General features: G+C 45.6%; 1 protein-coding gene across 1 annotated transcript in view; it reads right to left on the bottom strand.

The window, feature by feature from the left end:
* Nucleotides 1-284: 284 nt before the first annotated feature.
* Rab40b (RAB40B, member RAS oncogene family) overlaps nt 285-22,524 on the bottom strand; it is a 31,614-nt gene continuing 9,374 nt past the window's right edge. The window contains exons 2-6 of the mRNA XM_021177978.2: nt 7,314-7,374; nt 3,741-3,801; nt 2,940-3,017; nt 2,025-2,247; nt 285-1,457 (exon numbers count right to left, since the gene is read on the bottom strand). Of these exons, the coding sequence (XP_021033637.1) occupies nt 1,186-1,457; nt 2,025-2,247; nt 2,940-3,017; nt 3,741-3,801; nt 7,314-7,374 (695 nt within the window). The 3' untranslated portion in view covers nt 285-1,185. The remainder of the gene's footprint in view (nt 1,458-2,024; nt 2,248-2,939; nt 3,018-3,740; nt 3,802-7,313; nt 7,375-22,524) is intronic.

Raw genomic sequence — 22,524 nt, 5'->3', positions numbered from 1 at the left:
TAACCCTGGAACTCACGATGTAGCTCCAAGTTGGTCAAAGTATCACAGCAATATTGCTTCAAGCTCCCAAGAACTGGGATACTAGGCATTCGTCATGACATACAGCACTATTTGTTTTCTCTGCATTTCTTCTCTGGGAAGAAATCCTTTGCAAAGATGACATAGGACAAAACTAAGCTTTGGGGTAAACATCATGAAGCAGGCAAGGAGACAAGTGCAGAAGAGAGCTGTGCTGTACCTGGATCTAGAGAGAGATACGACGACTCTGTCAAGAGAGGAGCAAGTATCCACTTTATTGAGAAACATAATCCTTAAATAACTGTTTTTACTTCTCCTTTACTGAAATACCTCTCTCCTTGCTAATCTGTTGAAACAATGCTGGCTGTGTTCAACATAACTGGAGATATCTTTGGCATTTTCTTCCCATAGTTTCAGAACTTGTAGGATACTTTGTACAAAATATGTAGGTTTACAGAAAAATATGAATATAGATTACTTATTAATCTCAAAATGTAGTAAACAACATAGCAAAAACTTTATCAAATCCATGTCCTACCCAAACGGGACAGACCTGTTGTACACAACCTGTGAAACTGCAGCATTTTTTATAAGTTGGGGCTTTGACATTAAAATGTTTACAAAAGGCCCCTCTTGTAGTATCAGTAATGCTAGATTATCTGATTATCATTGCTTCTGAAATTTCCTTGAACATGTATTCACTACACACATTTTATCAGCCATATAAAAGCAGTTACAGAAAAAGTTGCACAACAATCATGATAAAAAGTCACATCCATAATTTCGTATTAGCAAGAGTAGAACAGAATACTATTTTTTCCCCTTTGCACACACAAGTCTAGAACAAGAGCTTCATGCACATCCACGCAAAAGTGTCAGTCACAGCGCACTGGGCATTCCTACCACGACAGTGGCAGTGGCATTCCAAAGGAAGCAGCATCGTTACCGTTAATAAATGCAGAACGTGTTCCTCGAGTCTGGAAAGGTCTCTGTCTCCAGACTCTCCCAGAGAGCCAGCTCACTTTTTAATTTTGAGGCAGAGTCTCAAAATTGCCCATGCTGGCCTTGAACTCACTCTGTAGCTTAGATGGGCCTTGAGCTTGTGATCCTCCTGCCTTAGCCTCTTGAGTAGCTGAGATTACAGGCCACTGCCACCAGTTCCAGCCTCTAGGAAATTTTGCAGCTGTTCCTGGCACAGTTCCTGGGTGGGCTCTGGGGTGGGCGGATGGTCCTGACTTTGCGGAAGCTGTTCCTCTTGTGGCTGGAGTTGGCAGTGAGGGAGTAGGAGCGGCCATGCATCATCCTGGTGTTCAGGCCACTGGCCATCGAGAAAGACTTAAGGTGGCTTCTTATGGCGACAGGGAGGGGGAGCTTGTCTACCAGGTGCCCAGGTGTGCAGGACACCACAGCACGGCAGCAGAGCTCTTGCAAACTCAGTACTTGGGAAAAGAAAAGAGAACTGCTTACCTTATGTGTTCTATGATTAGGGATGGCTATAAGGAGGAAGAAGCCCCACATCTGATTGCTCCTTCCAGGAACTAGGAATCTCAAACGGGATGGCTGTGTCACTGATGACTATAGCAGACCCTGTTCTGCCTCCACCTCTGCCCATGTACAGACCACAGAAAAATCTCATCGTGAGCTTTTTTCCAAAGCTGTAATAATTATTCCTTTCAAATATATCTGATTTTTAAAATGAACATTTATATAGTGCAAACACACACCCATTCACTCACACACATACTCACTCACACATGTGGTATAACCCTACATGTGGAGATCCAAAGCCCACCATGGTTTCAGAGATCAGGCTCAGGTTAGAGCTTGACAGCAGGTACCCTTTCCCACTGAGCCATCTCCTAACCCCTAAATGCATTTGACTTCTGAGAATGACCACAGAAGCCTTGAGGTAGGGTCCTAGGAGGCAGACAATTATGCAGGGAGCTATAGAGCCACTTCACATCTGATGGAGCTAAAGGAGACTTAAACTGGCCCTCCTAACATACCCTTGCTTGGCCTCCAGAGACGGTCCATCCCATGCCGCAGCAGCACGATCCTAGCCAGCTCTGTGAAGGATTCTGTAATGTTGAAGTTGCACAGAGGGCTAACCTCAAAGAAGGTCACACCCAGGCGCTCAGCGTAGGCCTGGGCCTGTTCAGTGGGCACCTGCCGCTTGAATGCCAGGTGCAGCCGATTTCCCACCAAGATTTTAGGAACCCCAGGGGCATGCTAGAGCATGAGAAAGACAAGGAAAATGGTTGAGTGGTATGGCCCCGCAAATTCATGTCCTCGAAGAACCTCAGGACAGTACTTTATTAGAAAATAGGGTCTTTGTGTAATGTAATAATTTAAGATGAAGTCTTATTGAATTGGAGGGGGGATTATTCTAACGACTGACGTCTTCATAAGGAGAGGAGAGGACACAGAGGGGACTCAGGGAAATGCCACGTGATGATGATGGCGTAGGATGAAGTGACTGTCAAAGATGGCTACCACTATCAGAAGCTGGGACAGGCAGGAAGAGCACTGTACTGGAGCTTAAGAAGAATCCGGCCCTACCAATTTCTGTCCTCCAGAACCTGAAGAAAATCACTGTTGTTTTAAAACACTCAACCTGTAGCCCTTTATTAGGAAAGCCACAAGACCCTGATCAGCGGGCTTGATGCTCACCCACTAGGCTCCCACTAGTAGCTGGGCAAGCAGCAGTCCCATCCCTGCCCACCCACCATCCCACCAAATGGGAGTGGGGCAAGCAGAACCCACACACCCAGTCAGGGGCACAGCAGAGCCCAGTTTCCCCAGCCATAAGGTCCTTTGGTCATGCTGCTGGGTCTATCTGTGAGGCGAAGAATTCTCCCTATTGCTGTACTTCTGGCCAACAGCCACGTGGGCCAATCCCTGGTCAATATCATGTATCATACCTCATCAATCTCCTTAATCCATCGATTAATGCCATCAAAGGACCATCGGTTGGCAATGTCATAGACCAGGACCACACCCTGGGGAAGAAGTCACAACGGTCAGCACACAGAGGAACATAGCAGCAAGCTTGGTCCAGAGACTTGAAGAGACATAACTAACCAATCATTATTTTTTAAAAATCAAAGACAGCAAGATGAGGCTGGCCTGGAACTCATTGAGATCCATCTGCCTTTGTCTCCCAAGTACTGGGGTTAAAGTCTTGCACCACTATGCCTGGTTCCTAAGTAATCATTTTACCTACTTCAACAAAAGCATGTAATTTTGATTTAACCATTCTTTATAGACATTACATTATTATTTCCAATGATGTTTCATGCACTCACTGATAGATGCTCAACTATCAAATTGAGCTGGAGGCTGGAACTCATCCACAAGCTGCTCTGGGGCACAGGATGTGGGTACATTGTCACCTAGAGCAGAGCAAGTCTCCCTCCCCGTAGAGCGAATACATAGACATGCTTACACATATACAAGAAGCTCAAGTACATATGTGCACATGCTTACACACACACACACACACACACACACATGCAGGCAGGCACTCATGAGAATGCATGCCCACACACACTATCCAGGATGCTGAGAAAACACAAGCCACCAGTGAATGATTACACCCACATCAGTTTATATACATGCGTAATCGCCTCACCCTCCAGTTAGCCATAAAGGAGATTGCTAAGTAAAAACTTGTAAAGTTATTCTTCAAAATCAACTTGTTCCCAGGTTGGAGTGCTGTTTACCTGTGCACCTCTGGAGTATGAGCGGAATATGGTACAAAATCTCCCCTGCCCCGAGGTGTCCCTGAAAAAGATGTTGGAGACTGTTAAGAGGAAATTGATGTTTCTTCCTAATAACTACCTTCTCACTTTGGAGCCATGGCCATTTTTTACAGTCTCAGTGTTGGTGGACATCACCCGCCAGTCCAAGACAGAGCCACAAAGCCATCCTGAAGCTTCTGGAGTGATCTTGGCATCAACATCTTCTGGGCTCATTCCCTTTCTCATTGTTGTTGTTGTTAGTGGTGGTGGTGTGTGTGTGGTGTGTGTGTGTGTGTGTGTGTGTGTGTGGTGTCGTCGGGCATACATGTTGCATGCATGTGTATATGTGGGTTCATATGTCTGTGTGCACATGCATAAGCCAGGATACATGCGTGGAAGTTAGAGGACAATTTGTGGGAGCCTCTCCTACCATCGTGTGTGTCCTGAGGCTCAAATTCATGTCATCAGGCTTGGTGGCAAGCACCATTACCCACTGAGACATCTTGATTTGTTTTGTTTTTGAGAAAGGGTATTACTCTGTAGCCTCGGCTTCCTGAGCACTGACAGTAATGGTGTTTGCCACCATTCTTGACTTGTTCTGAGGCAGGGTTTCTTTGTGTAACTCAGCTTTGAATTAAACTTGCTTCCTCTTCCCAAGTGCTGTGATTATGGGCATTTGCTACCAAGCCTAAATTTTTTTTTGTTTTTGTTTTTGTTTTGTCATTTTCGAGACAGGATTTCTCTGTGTAGCCCTGGCTGTCCTGGAACTCATTCTGTAGACCAAGCTAGCCTTGAACTCAGAAATCCACCTGCCTCTGCCTCCTGAGTGCTGGGAATAAAGGCATACACTACCACACCTGGCTCCCAAGCCTGGCTTTAATGTTTACTTACAAAAATATTCATTTGTTTTTATTTATGTGCATCTGTGTGTCTGTGTGAGTTTTTGTGAACTCTGTGCATGCTGCAGAGGCCAAAAAGAGGGCGTCAGGTTCTCTGGAACTGGAGTTACTGGTACCCTTGAGCCAGGTCTGGTGCTGGGGACCAAACCCAGGTTCTCTGGAAGAACACCAGTACTCTTAATACTAACCTATCTCTCCAGCCCCTAATATTTAAAAGTCAAACTAGAGCCAAGCAGTGGTGGCACATGCCTTTAATCCCATCACTCAGGAGGCAGAAGCAGGAGGATCTCTGAGTTTGAAGGCAGCCTGGTCTACAGGGTTAGTTCCAGGACAGCCAGGGCTTGAAACCCTGTCTCAAAACAAAAGCAAACAACCAACAAATAAACAAAAAACAAAGCAAAAAGAAAAAGTCAAACTAGAACCAGGCATTGGATTTGGGAGCACATGCCTTTAATCCTAGTACTCTGGAGACAGAGACAGGCAGATCTCTCTGAGTTCAAGACCAGCCTTGTCTATATAGCAAGTTCTCACTACTCAGGGATACATAGTGATACCCTGTCTCAAAGTCAGACTAGAAACCTAATAGTGGGGCTGGAGAGATGGATCAGCAGTTAAGAGCACTGACTGAGGTTCTGAGTTCAACTCCCAACATCCACATGGTGACTCACAACCATCTGTAATGGGGAATCCGATGCCCTCTTCTGGTGTGTCTGAAGACAGGGACTGTACTCACATATATAAAATAAATAAGTAAATAAATATTTAGAAGCCTAACAGTGGGTTTTAACATGATTCTCAGAGATTAAATTAAATCTAATACAGATTCTCAGTTATTCTAAGGTGGGGGATGCAGCTTGGTGGTTGTATACTTCCCTCATGAGAGAAAGGCGCTGAGTTCGGTCCCTAGCACCGGATAAACATTTTTTTCAATGATAGGGAAGATCCTTCTTTGACATCCAGTTGTACCATAAGCAGATCCTCCAGATATGCCCCTAAGTTGATCAACACAAGGAACCCATAGGACTTCTGCTTTGCAGGTGATGACACACAGATACTCAGTAGGCAAGATCAGCATGCCAAGAAACTACCAGGGAAAAAGGAACGTTCCCAGCGTGGGTCCCTGGTATTGTGCGTTCATGGTAGTAACTCTCTGGAGAGGGTACAATGATTCTTCAATCTTTTTTTTTAAAGCTATGTAGATACACAATCTGCACATACTGTTAACATACCCACTCCAGCACTACTCTTGGGAATGAAGAGTTTCCCAGCCATGTATACCAGGTGTGTCTTCACAATGCCCATGGAACGGATACTGGTGACTAACCCAACACATGAGAGGAGTGCTGCAGCTCAGGATGGACGTGAGCTGGAGGCACTGACTTTTGTCAAAGACAGGGGAAGGACCATCTCACTGCTCTGAGAAGTGAAGTAGTAATCAAAGATTTCAGAACCAGCCTCAACAGAATCCACGGGAAGCCATTAGAAAGTCTGTGGCAAGACAGTAAAATGGAGTTGTATCTGATGATGACCTTGCGTGATGCTGGTAATCACATAGGCCTATGAGAGCCCTGCACATAGCCACAGCGCCCTCTACAGACATGGGAGGAGAAACAGGCTGGAGGCTGACCAAAGGCCTGGCCTTGGAAGTCAGGAAACTAGAGTGGTTGTGTTGACTGTGTAGAAGAGTCGGTGTGGACACAGCAACGGACACCACCTGAGAGAGGCTTCAGGTCATACAGGGACTGGGTTTTGTTTTTGTTTGAAATTTTACTTATTTTTATTTTATGTGTATGTGTATGTGTGTTTTGCCTGCAGTCATGTCTGTGCACCACATGTGTGCAGCACTCATTGAGGCCAGAAGAAGGCATCAGATCCTCCAGAATTCATGGTTCCACCATGTAGGTTCTGCGAATGAAACCCAGGTCTTCTGGAAGAGTAGCCAGTGTTCCTAACCATTGGACTACCTCTCCAGCTTCTGGGATTGATTGTTTTTGAGCATGGAGGGAGTCCCTGAAGCCTCTGGAAGAGTGCAGTAAAATAGGCCTGGATTCCTGGGGAAAAAAAAAGTCAGTGGGAGCTGGAGACTCAGGAGAGACCAATACCACTGTGATGTTAGGCCATGCACACAGCTGCAGACTCAGCATCTTTGTGCAGTGCCATCAGGGCTAGAGGTACAACCTCAGATGTGTCTCCCCACAGGTCAGGGGGGCTCAGGAAGGAGAATGAGCCCCTAGTTCCCAGGCTTAGGGTTGGCGTAGTACCTTAGAAGCCAGAGCAGAGGGAGCTGTCGTCTAGGTGGTCGACAAGTCCTCTGCCCTTGGCACTAGGGCACTCTGAGCTCCATGTGGTACAATCACAACCAGGAATGGGAGAACTGGGCTGTCCTGGTCACTCTACTTCTATCCCTGACGACACCAGGTGAAGTGAAACAGGAAGCAGGTGACAATGAGGTGCCTTCTATCAACAAAGGCTCTTTCTTGGACACAGCTTAGCCCTTGGTACACACATCCTCTTGAACAATGGGGTAATAAGATTCAGTGGACCCAGACAACTGCATCAGCACCTTCTGAGGAAAGCCACCAGCTCAAGCCGGCACTAAGGGCCATGGCTCCAGGACTATGACTGGACATCCCGACCAGAATAGCCCCCAACTCACCACAGCTGCAGTTTCACCCTTCGGCCATCTAGCAGGATGGTGGTCGTCTTGTGATCAATTCCTGCAAAAGGGTTGAGGACACCTTAGGTTTTGGGCTGGATGTATCACCCATAACAGAACTATGAAGCATGTGAAACTGTTGCACTGAAAGAGAAACAGGTTCCTCATTGTATAGCTACAAGTTCACAAGCAGTTGTTGTGAGACCCTGAATATGTATCTCTGAAGACTCTCTCGGACCCCAGGGGATAACCACTCCAATGCAAGCACCACAGCATCTATGTTGGCTGCCATCAGCTCAGTGTTTCCCAGCTGGGTCCATTGGGCCTTGCTCATCCCCTGCTGCTGTCTTGTGGATGGGCCCTGAGTCAGTGGGCTCAGGCTGATCCCATGATGCCGACTTGGTCCTTCTCAATAACTACTCTAAGTCTTCCCAGAGCCATGTGTGGCCTGGTGGCTGCTGGATTTGCTGTAGTGCTGTAGTCCATTGGGTTTTGTATTCTTTCTCTGTCCTTCCTTAACTCCGCCCTCTGTTGTAGCCACCCCACACTGCACATGAAAGCTCATCTCAGCTGTATCTAAGGGGACAAAGTCAAAATAGCAGCGCTGGCAGCAGGAGTGTGTCCTCAGGTGTCAAACTAGAAATGTGAAGGAAACGCAGTGTGGGAGCAGAGAGGGAGATGCCACCTCTGAGACTGTGGCATGGGAAGGTGAGCCTGGGGGACAGCCTTGAGCCAGATGACCTCTAGACTAGACATTATGGGTCTTTTTGCTAAACTCTCCCCTCTTTTCGAGGTTTGTGGGTGTGGGTGTGGTGTATGTACATGTCTATGTTTGTGCATGTGTGCCTAGCATGTGTGAAGGTCAGAGGTTAACCTCAGGTCAGTCTTTTCACCTTATTTTAAGATTTTATTTTTAATGTGTGTATGTTTGTGCATGCATGTGCGCGCGTGTACGCGCGCGCACGCGCGCGCGCGCGCACACACACACACACACACACACACACACACGTGCGCGCGCGTACACGTTTACTCATGACCTGTAGTTACAGGCAACTGTGAGCAGGCACGGAGGTGCTAGGAACCAAACCACAAGAGCAACAAAGTGCTCTTAACCACTCAACCATTTCTTCAGCAGTCATTTTATTGTTTAAAAATATATTTAATTTAGCCAGGCATGGTGGTACATGCGTTTAATCCCAGCACTCAGGAGGCAGAAGCAGGTGGATCTCTTTGAATTCCAGGCCAGCTTGATTTAATAGCAAGTCCCAGGCAGGCAGGGATACATAGTAAGATCGTCTCAAATTCAAATTATTTGATTTATTATTATTACTACTGTTATTATTTTATTAGTGTGTGGGGGGGGTGGGCAGGGATAGGCTGTGCACTGCGGTACTCATGGGGGTTTGAGGACATCATCCAGGGATCAACTCTCTACTCTCACCTCTGTGTGAGTATGAAAGTTCAAACTCGGGTTGTCACTGTCACCCCCTGTCAACCCCACAGTCCCTCGTGCCAGGGTTACAGATAGGCCTCTGAATTCTGCCGTGGGTGTCGTGGGTAAGGGCGGTGTCTATCCACGGGCCAACACACTTTCATGGCAAGCTCTGTACTGACTGGGCCATGCCAGCAGCCCTGCAAGTTTTGTGTTTTATTCTTATTACATCATGGTCAAGAATGCATGCCACAACACTTGTGCATGTATGTGTACTCAAAAGGCAACCTCTCCTTCTGCTTTGTGGGTCCCAGGGACCAAAGTCAGGGCCATATACATAGTGGCAAGGGCATTTACGTGCTGTCCTATCTCACTAGCTTCTTCAAGCTTTTATTTTATTTGCTTTGGTCTTTGTTGTTTGAGACAGGGTTTCTCTGTGAGGCTTGGCAGTCCTGGAACTTACTCTGTGGACCAGGATTGCCTCTCACTCAGAGATCCACTTGCATCTGTCTCCCTAATGCTGGGATTAAAGGAATGTACCACTAAGCCTATGCCGCAGACCCTCTGGGTCCCTGTGTCTGCGTAGAACGGGTCTCTAGTCTCGGGTAGGCAAAGCGTGGATGAATGAGTGACAAACAGACACACACAGGAGAGTTCGTGTGGAATCTGAGTGTAATTTTTGAATTGAGTCTCAGACTTTTTATGCAGAGGACAATAAGGAAGTTGGGTGACATAATCGCTAGGTACAATTGAGGTAACAGGAATCTTACATAAAACAGAAGAATGTAAACACAAAAGGTCTAACAGGAACCACCTGGGATAGAATTCATTGATAACAGCTGGGATCAACAAGGGTTCCACCTAAGATTCACTAATCTTAGAAGCAGGGTCAAGGGCTTCGCGTCCTTGCCATAGTTCTTATTTTAGTCTCTTATATAGTCCACCTTCCCCTTAGGCCATTGTAAATACATGTGTATAGGTGTAACTCTGCTATAGTATCTATTCTGGTTTCTCCTTTGGTCTGAAACTTCCTTCTTCCTTAGTGATGGTAAATTCCTGTGAAGGGCAGTGACCTAACTTTTACTCAAAGAGATAGTGTAATACCAGGGGCAGTACTGAATTCCAAGCCCAAGGTCTTGCTAAGGACAAACTAGGATTGTTGGAACGCTGGCGAACGGCTTTAGCTATGTCAGAATTCAATCTTAAAAAGCACTTATGATAAAAAAATATTGAAAGAGAGCACGTGAATCCATACACTAGAACTAACGCAGAAATGGAACTCGAGAATGAAAAATTACTGTATGGGTAGAGAATGCTAGACTCCAGGAAGAGAGCTTCCTTAAAACTCTTTTGCCTCATGAGTGACTTTTAAGCCTCTCGGCTTGTCCAGTTGACTCGACCAGAGAGCGTAGCAAGCCTACATCAAGCTTTTATTTTAATAAATATGCCTTTCTTCTAAGATAAAAGATGAAAAAATGTTTTTGAACATGTGTAGGTATATACATGTGTGCACACGTGCGTGCGTTTTGCTGGGGATGGACAAATGCTAGGTAAATGCTCTACCAAAGGGCTGCATCCCAGATTCCCTCAAGCTTTTGTTTTGGTATACTTTTTTTTTTTTTTTTTTTGGTTTTTTTCAAGACAGGGTTTCTCTGTATAGCCCTGGCTGTCCTGGAACTCACTTTGTAGACCAGGCTGGTCTCGAACTCAGAAATCCGCCTGCCTCTGCCTCCCGAGTGCTGGGATTAAAGGCGTGCGCCACCACGCCCGGCTTTGGTATACTTTTTGAGACAAGATCTCATGTAGTCTAGGCTGGCCTCAAATCGACTATTTAGCTAAAGAAGATCTTCTTCTTGCTTCCCACCTTCTATGTATTGGGATGACAGGTATGTACTGTCATGTCTAGCCTCCAAAAGCTGTCTTTAAAAACAAAAAATATATCCTCTCTCATCCCCCCAGAAATCATTTTTCTGCTTCTAAAAAACAAAACAAACAAGAAAATCCAAACACCTAGTAGGGATGGAGATTAAGGGCATGGACTGCTCTTCTAGAAAGGACCCAGGGCCCAGAAACTGAGGTCAGTAAAGATGCCAGCAGGGCCACACCCTTTGTATCACAAATGCCACCAAGTTTGTAACCTGCTCCACCACCATTTGGATTTTTTTTTTTTTTAAGACAGGGTCTCACTGTGTAACTTTGGTTAGCCTAGAACTTGCTCTATAAACCAGGCTGGGAACAAACTCACAGATACCAGTCCACTTCTGCATTTCTAGTGCTAAGATTGAAGGACGTCCAACCTGAGAATTAGATCTTGTATGGGTCAGGCATACAACATCACCATGCTTCTTTGTCACCATCATCAACACTAAAGGGCTAGCTTCAGTGCAGTCCCCTGGAGACATCTAGAGGTCTGGGTTTCAACTTTAGGTCCCCAGCCCCAGGAGTAGTGTTGCAGCCCCGTGCAAGGTACAGGAAGGCAGGCAGGAGCGTAGCTCCTCCCCAGGTTGGCAGTGGAGCCAATACCCTGGGAGCTGAGATCTATGCACTCTGGCTGCACACTGTAGACAGAACAGTGGCTGAACTCTTCCTGAACCCACCCATCAGTTACCCCACAAAGCCTTTCCCCAGTGTTGAGGACACATCCCCTACCCCAGCCTCGTGCGACACACTCCCTAACCGAGGCCCCAGCCCATCAGTTCTCTAACAGACCATATCTTAGTAAGGTTCTGAGTCCCCATTTGTCTCCTGTTAAGGTGACATTCTGTCCACAGGAGAGGGTCCATCATGCCAGTGGACAGGTGAATCAGTGGGAAAATGAAATACTGCCCCTTAGAGAGGAATAACTGCTGTTCTTTTTAAGAAACTCAGAGTCAGGAGCACAGTACCTCCTATCCCATTAGTGAGAACACAGCAAGATGCTGGCATGTCTGTGGTTTGGATGTTCCCTGACCTGGGCCTGTCTCACCTCGACACCCCTCCCCCACTTCTCTACCTGTGTGTTCTTTTGCCTCTCTCGCTCAGTGTTCCTTGCCTTTGTCTCTTTCCTAGCCTGGAGGATGGCAGGGAATTTTCAGCATCAGAACTGACTTCATTCCCACGCAAATGGATATGGCTCTATTGCCTGCCCATTTCTCTCATATCAGGGCTCCTGGGGAGGCTTCCTCATGGAACCACAGGAGAGAATTCCCTCTCCTGGGTCCCAGAGGAGCCCAATCTGTCATCGCAGCACAGTAGCCTCCTCACAGACCTTCAAATCCATGGAGTGCACAGGACTATCAAACACGGATGTTCTGCAGTGATCAGCACAGAGGCACACAGCATGGCATGCATACAATAAACAGAATACATTAGGTTAACTTTGAAAACGTTTCTTCCCTCTGGATTGCTAAAGACTTTTCATTCTCTCCATGAGGCAATGAATAAATACATTTGAACATCTGTTTTGAATGTGGAAGCAATAATTCTGACCTCAGCATGTCAATCTCTAGACGGGCAGAGTACCAAGCCTGCATAGGCTGGAGGCCATTTCATTTTGTTTTCTGAGGAGGTTAACTCCTGCCTAGGCAGGCTGGCTCTTCCAGCCTCTAAACATCCCATTTCTCAGTCATCCTTACGATCATGTTTGACCCATAAGTGGCTAAGTGCACATATGATGGAGGTCCCATGAGATTACTTCTCCTGGAAATATTGTAGCCGTCTTTGAGTGGGTATGCCATATGATGTTCCCACAATGAAAACTGGCTAGTGCTGCATTCTTTAGAATGTGTCAGGGTTACTACTAAACTACACTATCCTGTACTATAACAAACATAACAGAATGGAATGAAGTTTTAAGTACTTACAAGTTTAAAATTATATATGAGAAGACAGTGTGTCTTGTCCCACACATGTGCTACAGCCTGTGTGGAGGCCAGAAGGGGAAAAAAAAAAAAAAAAGCAAACTTGGCAGGAGACCATTCTTTTTTTTTTTTTAATTTTTTTTGGTTCTGGGGATAGAAAGCCATCACATGCTAAGCACGCACCCCACAAACCCCTTGTGGAAAATTTCTTTTTTTTTTTTTTTTTTTGGTTTTTCGAGACAGGGTTTCTCTGTATAGTCCTGGCTGTCCTGGAACTCACTCTGTAGACCAGGCTGGCCTCGAACTCAGAAATCCGCCTGCCTCTGCCTCCCAAGTGCTGAGATTAAAGGCGTGCGCCACCACGCCCGGCTGAGGCCATTCTTTCCTTCTACCATGTGGGTCCTAGAAAAGAACTCAGGTTGTCAAGCTTTACCCACTGAATCATTGTTTTTTGAGACAGGGTCTGATGTTGCCCTGTCTAAACTCAAACTCAAAATGTAGTCAAGGGTGATCTTGAACTCCCAATCCTCCTGCCTCTGTCTCCCCAGTGCTGGGGTTACAGACTTCTGTCATGCTTGAATTAAGCTTTCTTGAACTGGGTATATATCTGTTTTCCCCTTCTGGAATATCATCAATAAGATGTTAAATACCGTGAACTTGTCCCAAAATATTCTTTTCTTATTTTTCGCTTCTTTTTATCCCCTCTTTCATTCTCAGTCTCTTTCAAAATGTTTTATCATCTATCTTTCCTTTGAGATAGTTTTCATTCCAGTTACTACTGTGTTTTCAGTTTCCAGTACCTGTCTTGATTTTTACTGAATCAGTCCTTTCTGAGGTTATGCCTTGGCATGGTCCGGTCAACTTGCAAACAATGGTGGACACAAGAGAAAAGCCAGAAACCTAAGAGTTCTGGGGAATGGCCGAACGGAGGGACAGGGTACTTACTACAGGTCTATGTGCCACCATCACTGACAACATCCACCCACTTTAGAGGTCCTGGACCAGCTTCTTCCTAACGAGGGACATGGGAAACATGAGAAGCAGTGCAACACACAGGCTTGAGCATGGAGCTGTCTGGAAAATCCTGGTAGCCCTGGGATCCAGCCACTCCTGGAATAAGACCTGACATGATTGACAGATACATGGTGTAGGAATATCTTTTTCTGCTTAAACTTCTTTAGAGTTAACCTTTCTGTTTACCAAAAATGTTCAGGGCACAATGCCTGGAAGGAGGAAAGGAAAGAGGAGGATATGGGGAGAGAGAGAAGGGGAGGAGCGTGGGAGGGAAGGCATGGGAGGAAACGCCTAAGCTGGGAAAGCCACCAAAGATACACTCGATTCCTTACATAAACTCCACTGACCTACATCTGTCCTATAAGGGAAAATATACAAGAATTTAGAAGAAAATTCATCTATGGGGCTGGCAGATGGCTCAGCATTTCCGAGTGCCTAGCATTTCCTCTGGCTCTAAGATATCCAACAATCTCTTTGTTTCTGGCTCTTTGTTTGCTTGTTTGCTTGTTTTGTGGTTTTGTTTTGAGACTGGGTAGTTCTGGATGGCATAGAACTTTCAGACCAGGTTGGCCTTGGACTCACAAAGAATCACCTGCCTCTGACTCCTGAGTGCTGTGATTAAAGGTGTGTGCCACCACACTTAGCCTCTGACACCCTCTTCTGGTTTCTGTGGGCACCCACACTGGTGTACATATCCACACACATACACATAAATAAAATCTAAAAAGAAAATCTAGGACAACAACAAAAACCATTTAACTCAGACTTCCATTATTAGGGTGTTGTCTGAACAACCTGTTCCCAAGTGACCAGTTCTCCAAGGGCAGGAAAGAGCAGGCCTGACCCCAGAGCTCTGAGGACTGTGTGGCTTTCCCAGCATCTGTGCTCTGGTGAGGAGAACCTTGTCCTATGGACCCTTCACTTCCTTTAAGGCCATGAGAAAATTGGTCTTTCTTCAGAGTTACGTTATCGCCACTCTCAATGCTGTTTCCCCGACCCTCTCTGTAGCCCTGTAAGTGAGGATTTAGGACGGGGCTAGGTAGTGCTTTCTCAGACTATTGTGGTTTCTTGTAACAAAAACACCATAATGCTGCTTTCAAACAACAACTCTGGAGAAGGGACAGGGTGACTCAAGCACCAGGAGACTCAGGTCTGGAAAGTGTGACCTCCTGGTTCCCAATGACACTGTCTCTCAGCCCAGTAGGCGAGGGAGCTTTCCAGGCTCTGCTTGTAATTCATCAGCAAGACTCTACTCCTATCACCTAACCTCCCCACATCCTACAACCATCATGATTTTAACATATACATTTGGGAGAAGGGACACACTCAGTTTGCCACATGCAGAATTGGGAGACAGAGCTTTCACCCCCACTTCTACTGAGTAGAGTAGCGGCTCAAGCCAGGCAATCAGTAAGCATAACCCTCCTGGGTTTGCAGATCCTGCTGTACTTCCACGATGATCAAGACACTAATGTACCCAGACCCTGATACCAGCAGCTTCTTCACCTTCTCCTGGTTCTAGTTTTCCTGGCTGGAAGTAAAGATACACCTACCACAACTCAAAGGTCCTTGTCTGGTGGGTACAGCCATGTCTTTTCAGTGCCTTGGGTCCCACCTAATAGAGGTGGCTTTGGTGGTCTCCATATGCCATCCATGTGCAATTGTGTCTCTTCCTAGGGGCATCCATTATCCCTTGTGCTCTGTTTGTCTCTCCCTCATCATCTCTGTGGTCTTGTCACCACATCCTTGGCTCTGAAGCACTTAAAAGTGAATGCCAGATAACTTTTTCTCTGACTAGGAAGTGCTATGAAAGGCAACGTCACTAGGAATGAATCACAACTTTTATTTTGGACATAGAAGATGCCCTTTTAATGTTTACGTCACCAGTTTTGGCACCTGTGCCTTCTCACATGCTTTTTAGCCTGTATGTGACCTATTTTCTTAAAAAAAAGAAAAGAAAAGAAAAAGAAAAAGGAAAAGAAAAAAGGAGAAAAATTAACATTCAACTGTCTTTGAACTAACACCTGAAGTGAAGTGGACTCTACATTTGGCATCAGCCTTGGTTAACAGACCTAACTCTTTTGAGTTGATCACAATGAGAGTTTTACAAAAAAGAGCTCAAACCAGTAACTGTTGCCATCCCAAACTAACTGGAAGGCAAAAGGCCCTTAACCAAAGCCACGGAGAGAAGCCCTGGTACCAAATGGGGGCTGCTCAGGTGCTACTATTTGGGTCAAGTTAACCTACTCTGGCCCTTTCCTGACACTCCATCATGCTGTAGACCTGTGTCCTACGGGTCCAATGGGACTTGGCCTAGGAACATTCTACCGGCACTCCACAGCCCTGTGCCCAGGGCCTTACCCACATGCAGGGAAGAGGCAGAGGAAACCCAGGCTTCAAGTGTTCACCTTCTCCTGCCCAATCACCCATCACCTGAGTCAATCATACATGTATTCCAGACTTCTAGCGTTAGAGGCCTGGCTCCTAAGGGAGCCTGAAACCCTTTTGCATACGACACAGCTGCCTCTTTCAGGATCCCCGATGCTTTGATGAGTCCTTTGCCTTGCTGTGGCGCTATGCCTGCTAGGACCTGGCACCTGACCAGGGTCTGTGGACCACCCCCCAGCACCTCCTCAGAGTATGGATGTCAGGCCCTGGGAGAAGCTACCAGTCTTCTGTTAAGTCTGTCTGTCTCTCATTAAAGATAAATATCTAATATAGCCATATGATCACATAGCACACAGATAAAGAAGCCAAAGGCTCACACAGCTAGATTTAAGCTCACCAACACAAGAATCTCCCATAAACTTAGTTTCTGATGTATTTTGCTTTATTCTCTCCATTTTTTTTTCTTGGTATCAGCTCCTCATTTGCTGTCTTACCATTTCTTTTCCTTTGTTACCATTTGATCCTTGAGACACTATTTCTGACACTGATGCTGTCAGCGGTACCACACACACACACACACACACACACACACAAAATAACTCAAATGTGCTGAACGTGACTAATGTACCCACGTATCAGAATGTGATGACTCAGTGGGTAAAGATGCTTGCCAGCTGTACTCGATCCCTGGGACACCATTGGTGGGAGGAAAGAACCAACTCCTGCAAGTTTACGTCTTATCTCCACAGGTGTGACATGGTGACAAGGCACGGAAGAACGTGTGTGTGTGTGTGTGTGTGTGTGTGTGTGTGTGTGTACATATATAATAAATAATGAAAAATAATGTGATTAAAGTACCAGGGAGCTTCTAAAACAGAGCCTGTCAGAGTGTTTACTGAATGAGTCAGAATACAGGGTTACTAAGAGAAAGATAATGTTAACCTTAAAAGAAAACCTCACATACACACTCCCCACCCCCCCACCCCCCCCACCAGAATATTCTCTAACACGCTTAGATGAATAAGTGATATAGTAATCTATTTCAACTCCTCCGCCAGCTGCTTCCTTCTGTTTCTGGACGTGAGCTGCCAGGAATGTGACCCTTCATACAAGAAGATCACTTTTGGTGAAAATATTGATTAAATGTAATTTATAACATGTTTATTTCTGAGCACCTGACTTTTTTTTTTTTTAATGGTTTTTGGAGACAGGGTTTCTCTGTATAGCCCTGGTTGTCCTGAAACTCGATCTGTAAACCAAACCGGTCTCAAACTTACAGAGACCCACCTACCTCTGCCTCCCCATAACCCTGAGTGCTGGGATTAAAGGCGTGCCTTGTTGGAACCTAGCTCAGAGGATGTAAAGGAGGCTCCGGTGGTTGTGACTACACTCAGCCCAAGGACAGCAAGTCACTGTCAGGAAAGCCTGAGCAGGGAGCCACCTTCCCCATTAACCTAGAAGATGCTGGGATCTGACTTTAGAGAATTATGATGTTAGGACACTGAAATTCAAAAAGATCCTGGACAGGGACTGGACGGGAAGGGCAGGTGACTGCCAGGACGGGAAGGGCAGGTGACTGCCAGTATAAGGGCCTGTCTCTGTCTTGCCTTTACCCTTGCAGATAACTAGAAAACATGAAGGAACTGGGCTCCCATAGAGCACACAGGGGCAGTTGTCTTGGTGTTTGTGAAGCTACTGACCCTAATGGGCCTTAGCTGTGTGATCCAGAGAACAAACATGAGCATGAGGCCCAGGGAGACACACCATCTCAGGAGAGGATTTCTACCAGGTACAGAGCACCTCCCTCTCTCGTACTCTGCTGGCCCCTTAGGGTACACTAGTTCAGTGCACATCCAGAGTCTCTGTGCTGAAATGGACATTTTGAAGGAAGAAAGATTTGTTTTGTCCCACAGTATCAGAAGTTTCAGGCCACAGTCAACTGACTCCTGTGCTTTGGCCCTGCAGTGAGACGATAAACAGAGCTGCTGGCCTCAAGACACCAGAGAAGCAGAGAAGACAAGGGTCCCAGGAGAATGTGTGTCTCCAAGGGCATGTCCCCATGTGCCTACCTTCTTCAACAAGGCCCCAAAGTTTCTACGACCTCCTAATCATGCCATCAAGTTATGAACCCATCAAGGAGTTAATCAATCCATTGATGAGGTCCGACCCTTCATAATCCAGTGACCTCCCCAAAGCCCACCAGCTGGCAAGCAAGTCTTTCTCACATGATCTTTATAGGCCATTTCACAACTAAACCCTAACAAGGATTTGAGCTCAGTCTTGTCCAGCATCTTAGTCAGGGAGGAACCTGCTCCTAGAGCTGGGTGCTCATGAGGACCTGCATGGCCTCTAGCCCTGGCTGTCCTCTATGCTCTACCACAACCAGGAACACACTCTCTAGACAGGGTAAAATGCTTCTTTATAACCATTTTGCCACTAGGCCCTGAGCTCCCACATCAAGTAGAAACTGACTGTCATCTCCTCGGGGATAGGCTCTGAGGCTTGGCTGTGTGGGGGACCAGACTGCAAGGCTCCTCACTTACTCTGGCTCCTTGCATGTTTCCACAAGTGTCTACCAAGTAAGCAGAGCTGAGCAGGCAGGGGAGCAGGGGAGAGTCCTGCAGCTGCTTCCAGCCACACAGCCGTCTTCTGGAAGCGAACATACAATGAATGTGGATATCAACATGGTGGTGCGCATCTGTAACCACAGCAACTGCAAGACTGAAGCAGAAGGATCTTGAGTTGGAGGTTAGACACTGGTCTGTACAGTGAGACAATGCTACTTCCCACAGACCAACCACGGGGCCACCTAGACATTTTCTTGGAGTTTCACCCCATTACCTCTCTATATGATGTCCCTGCCACAAAGTAATATTATAGGAGATGCATTTTTAATGTTACTTGTAAGAAACTGATACAACTTGTAGTTCTAAAATATACTTTCTTTTGTTTCGTTATTTTCGAGACAAGGTTTCTCCGCTTAGCCCTGGCTGTCCTGGAACTCACTCTGTAGACCAGGCTGGCCTCCAACTCAGAGCCTGCCTCAGCCTCCCAGGTGCTGGGATTAAAGGTGTGTGACAACTCTGCTCAGTTGAAAATATACTTTCTTATGGTTTGGTTAATATTCTTCAATTTTTCAAGGCAACAGTAACTTTATAATGCGATTAAAATATGTGTTTATATGTATACATGTGAGTATATCTATATGTATTTTATTTTTTAAAGATTTATGTCTTTATACAGCTTATGTATGAGGTCTTTGTCTGCATGTATGCTTGACCACCAGCAGTGTACATCAGCTCCTGTTGTAGATGGTTGGAAGCCACCATGTGGATGTTGGGAATTGAACTCAGGACTTCTAGAAGAGCAGAACACTCAGTGTTTTAAATTGGTAAGCCACCTCTCCAGTTCCTCTCTATATAATCTGAATTTCTTCTAATGTGGTGAAGAATGGTGAATGGATAATGTCAATTATTAGAAATAAAAGGCCATTAGAGATAGTAGATAAAAATTACTATCATATAGGGCTGGAGAAATAGCTCAATGCTTAAGAGCCTTGGCTGCTCCTGTGGAGGACTTGGGTCCAGCTCCCAGAACCCAAGTGGTGGCTAAAATATGACTGTAACTCTAGTTCAAAAGGCTTCACACCCACTTCTAATCTACATGGTCACTGGATACAGATAGTATACAAACATGTGGAGGCAAAACACCCATTCCCATAAAATAAATATAAATAAATATTTTTTAAAGTTATTTGCACATCTATCTTCCTCCTTCGCAATTTAGAAAATGTTACTGGAGAGACTGGATAAAGGAGATGAAAACAGAAGACTGTGGCAAAGCCCCTGTGTCACCTGCAAGCTTGTTGGCTTTATTTATTTATTTATTTATTTATTTATTTATTTTAGGAAAGTCATACCATGTAGCTCTGACTGGTTAGAACTCTATGTAGACAGGCTAGCTTCTTCTAAAATGGGGACCATACCTATTTTCAGGTATTGAAAATATGAATGCTTCCACTCAAAATTTCCTGTCTTCCTGTATTCCCAGAATGTAATCTTATCTGGAAACAGGAAATAAGACTGTTTTAGATGTAGCCAAGGTAAGGCCATGATGATTAATGTGGGCCCTAAATCCAGTGCCTGATATGCTTAGGAGGACAGGAGATGTAGAAGTCTGGGAAATTCTATGACAATACAGGCAGAGATTAGAGCCAGCCTACTTTATGTCAAAGAACCAAGGACTAACGACACTAAGAAGTAGGATGGCAAGGAAGGGTCCCCGAGCCCTGTCAGCAGGGCTGGCTGAAGGATGGCAAGGAAGGGTCCTCCCCAGCCCTGTCAGCAGGGCTTGCTGACACCTTGACTCTAGGCTCTGCTTTTAGCTCTAGGAGAGAATCACTGCTGTATTGTGAGGTCTCGTTAATGTCACTTGTCACAGCTTCTCAGGAGCCCTTCCTCCACTGGCAACACATGAAAGCCCACCTCCCACCTCCCCTCAGCAGCCTCAGACTCCAGGGAAGACAGTGCAGGCGAAGGATGTTGAGAACACTCCTTTGCAGGCTCCTCCCACAGCAGCCACTCGGTCCCCTCATGTCGTATTATGGTATTAATTTCTGTACCATGCTAAACTGACTCTACCCAAACCCCACAGTCAGTCAGTGACCTCCCCAACACACACAGCATTCTGACTGGAAGAAACCAATTTCATCTACGGTTAGATATTATTAATCTAGAGAGAACTGAGTACTATTCATAGTAGTCAATGAATATTTTACTGTTAGGATAACAACCTTTTGTATTAATAATTAACGCTCCACATGTCAAGGCCAATTACTACTTAATATGGATAGTTATGAGTCTTTCTCTCTAAATCTGCTTTTTAATTAAGCCAATCAAACCAATCCTGTCACAAGCTACACTGTAAATAACACACTGTTAATTCAAATGTCATGTTTAGAGGAGGGCAATTAACCAGTAACTGTAAGACGTTGGAACACACAATCCATACAATGTAGCAACCGTGTGAGGCTCATTTTACCCTAGGCCCAAAGCTGGAGCATTTGTGAGGGCCTATGTTATTCTTTACCAACATTATAGGATTCTTCCTAAGACATGACCAACAGCATCTAGAACCAGGGAAACCCCGCTGAGACCACAGCACTCTGGACTTTAGCCTGGATCTCAAGCTCTGGCACTAACACAGAGGAAGCATCTCTCTACCTGGGCTCCTGATGGTACATGTGTACAGTTGTCACCCTCTCAGCTGAGTCTAGCGACAAGAATCATATAGTAGTTCCCCTGTTAGTAAAGGGTTCGGGACTCAACTGTGACCTGGTGGAGGTCTGGATTCTATACAGTATGTTGAGAGTTTAAAATCAGTGTGCTGGAGAGATGGCTCTGTGGTTAAGAGCACAGGTTGGTTGCAGCCTGGCAGTGGTGGTGAGTACCTGTGATTCCAACACTTGGGAGGCAGAGACAGGCAGATCTCTAAGTTTGAGGTCAGCCTGGTCTACAGAGTGAGTTCCAGGACAGCCAAGGTTACACAGAGAAACCCTGTCTCAGAAAATAAAAACCACTGCAGAGGATCTGGGTTCAATTCCCAGCCAACCATATGGCTACTCACAACCATCTGTAATTCCAGCTTCAGGGGACTCAATGCCCTCTTCTGGCCTCAGCAAGTACTGCACACTTGTATACAGACATGCATTTGATGTCAAACACACTTACCCACTGAGCCATCTAGACAGCCCCAAAGTCCAAATTCTTACTTCATAGATGTAAAATGTCTAAGATATCAGGAGATTACCACAGTTTTGGTCATGTTTAAACAGTGGTTCTTTGTGTAGATTGTTCCAGCATATAGGAAGAAAAGCCAGACTCGCAGAAGGCTGTTCATTTAGAAAAAAGCAACACTAGTGATACAAACATGTTGGATGTCTTTACTCTCACAGAAAGCACCAATTCAAGTTCAGTTACTCTCCCAAGACATTTTGTAAGGTACACAGTCATGGTTTCTTGTTTTGGTGTCAATTTTTCAATGAAGTTGTAATTGTCGGGCAGAAGGGAGTTTAAGATCTACACCAGTTATGGTGGCACATGCCATTAATCCTCAAACCTGGGGGACAGAGGCAAGCAGATCTCTATGAGTTCAGGACCAGCCTGGTCTTCACAGTGAGTTACAGCCAGGATTACACAGTGAAATTTTGTCTCAAACTAAAACAGAAATAACAAGTAACTCCCCCGGCAAGAATTAAATATCACAGAATGCAAATCCGGTTAGGAAAAAGAAAAAAGAAAGAAAAACCCATAGCATATAGCCAAATTCATCCATGAAAGAAGAATAATTTTGTAGGCTGGTAAGACCGTTCAGTGAATGATGGCACTTGTCACCTAACCTGATGCCTCAGATTCTACCCCTGGAGCCCACATGGCAGAAGGGACTGGACCAACTCCTCCTATAAATTGTCCCATGTCCTTAACACACATGCCATGGCATGCATGATGAATAAATAAAATGTCAATAAAAAAAATCATGC

Source organism: Mus caroli, unplaced genomic scaffold, assembly GCF_978045245.1.
Source record: "Mus caroli unplaced genomic scaffold, Mus_caroli_1 scaffold_13, whole genome shotgun sequence".
NCBI classification, from domain to species: Eukaryota; Metazoa; Chordata; class Mammalia; order Rodentia; family Muridae; genus Mus; species Mus caroli.
The sequence above is the reverse complement of the archived record's forward strand: the minus strand, read 5'-3'. Positions and strand labels throughout refer to the sequence as shown.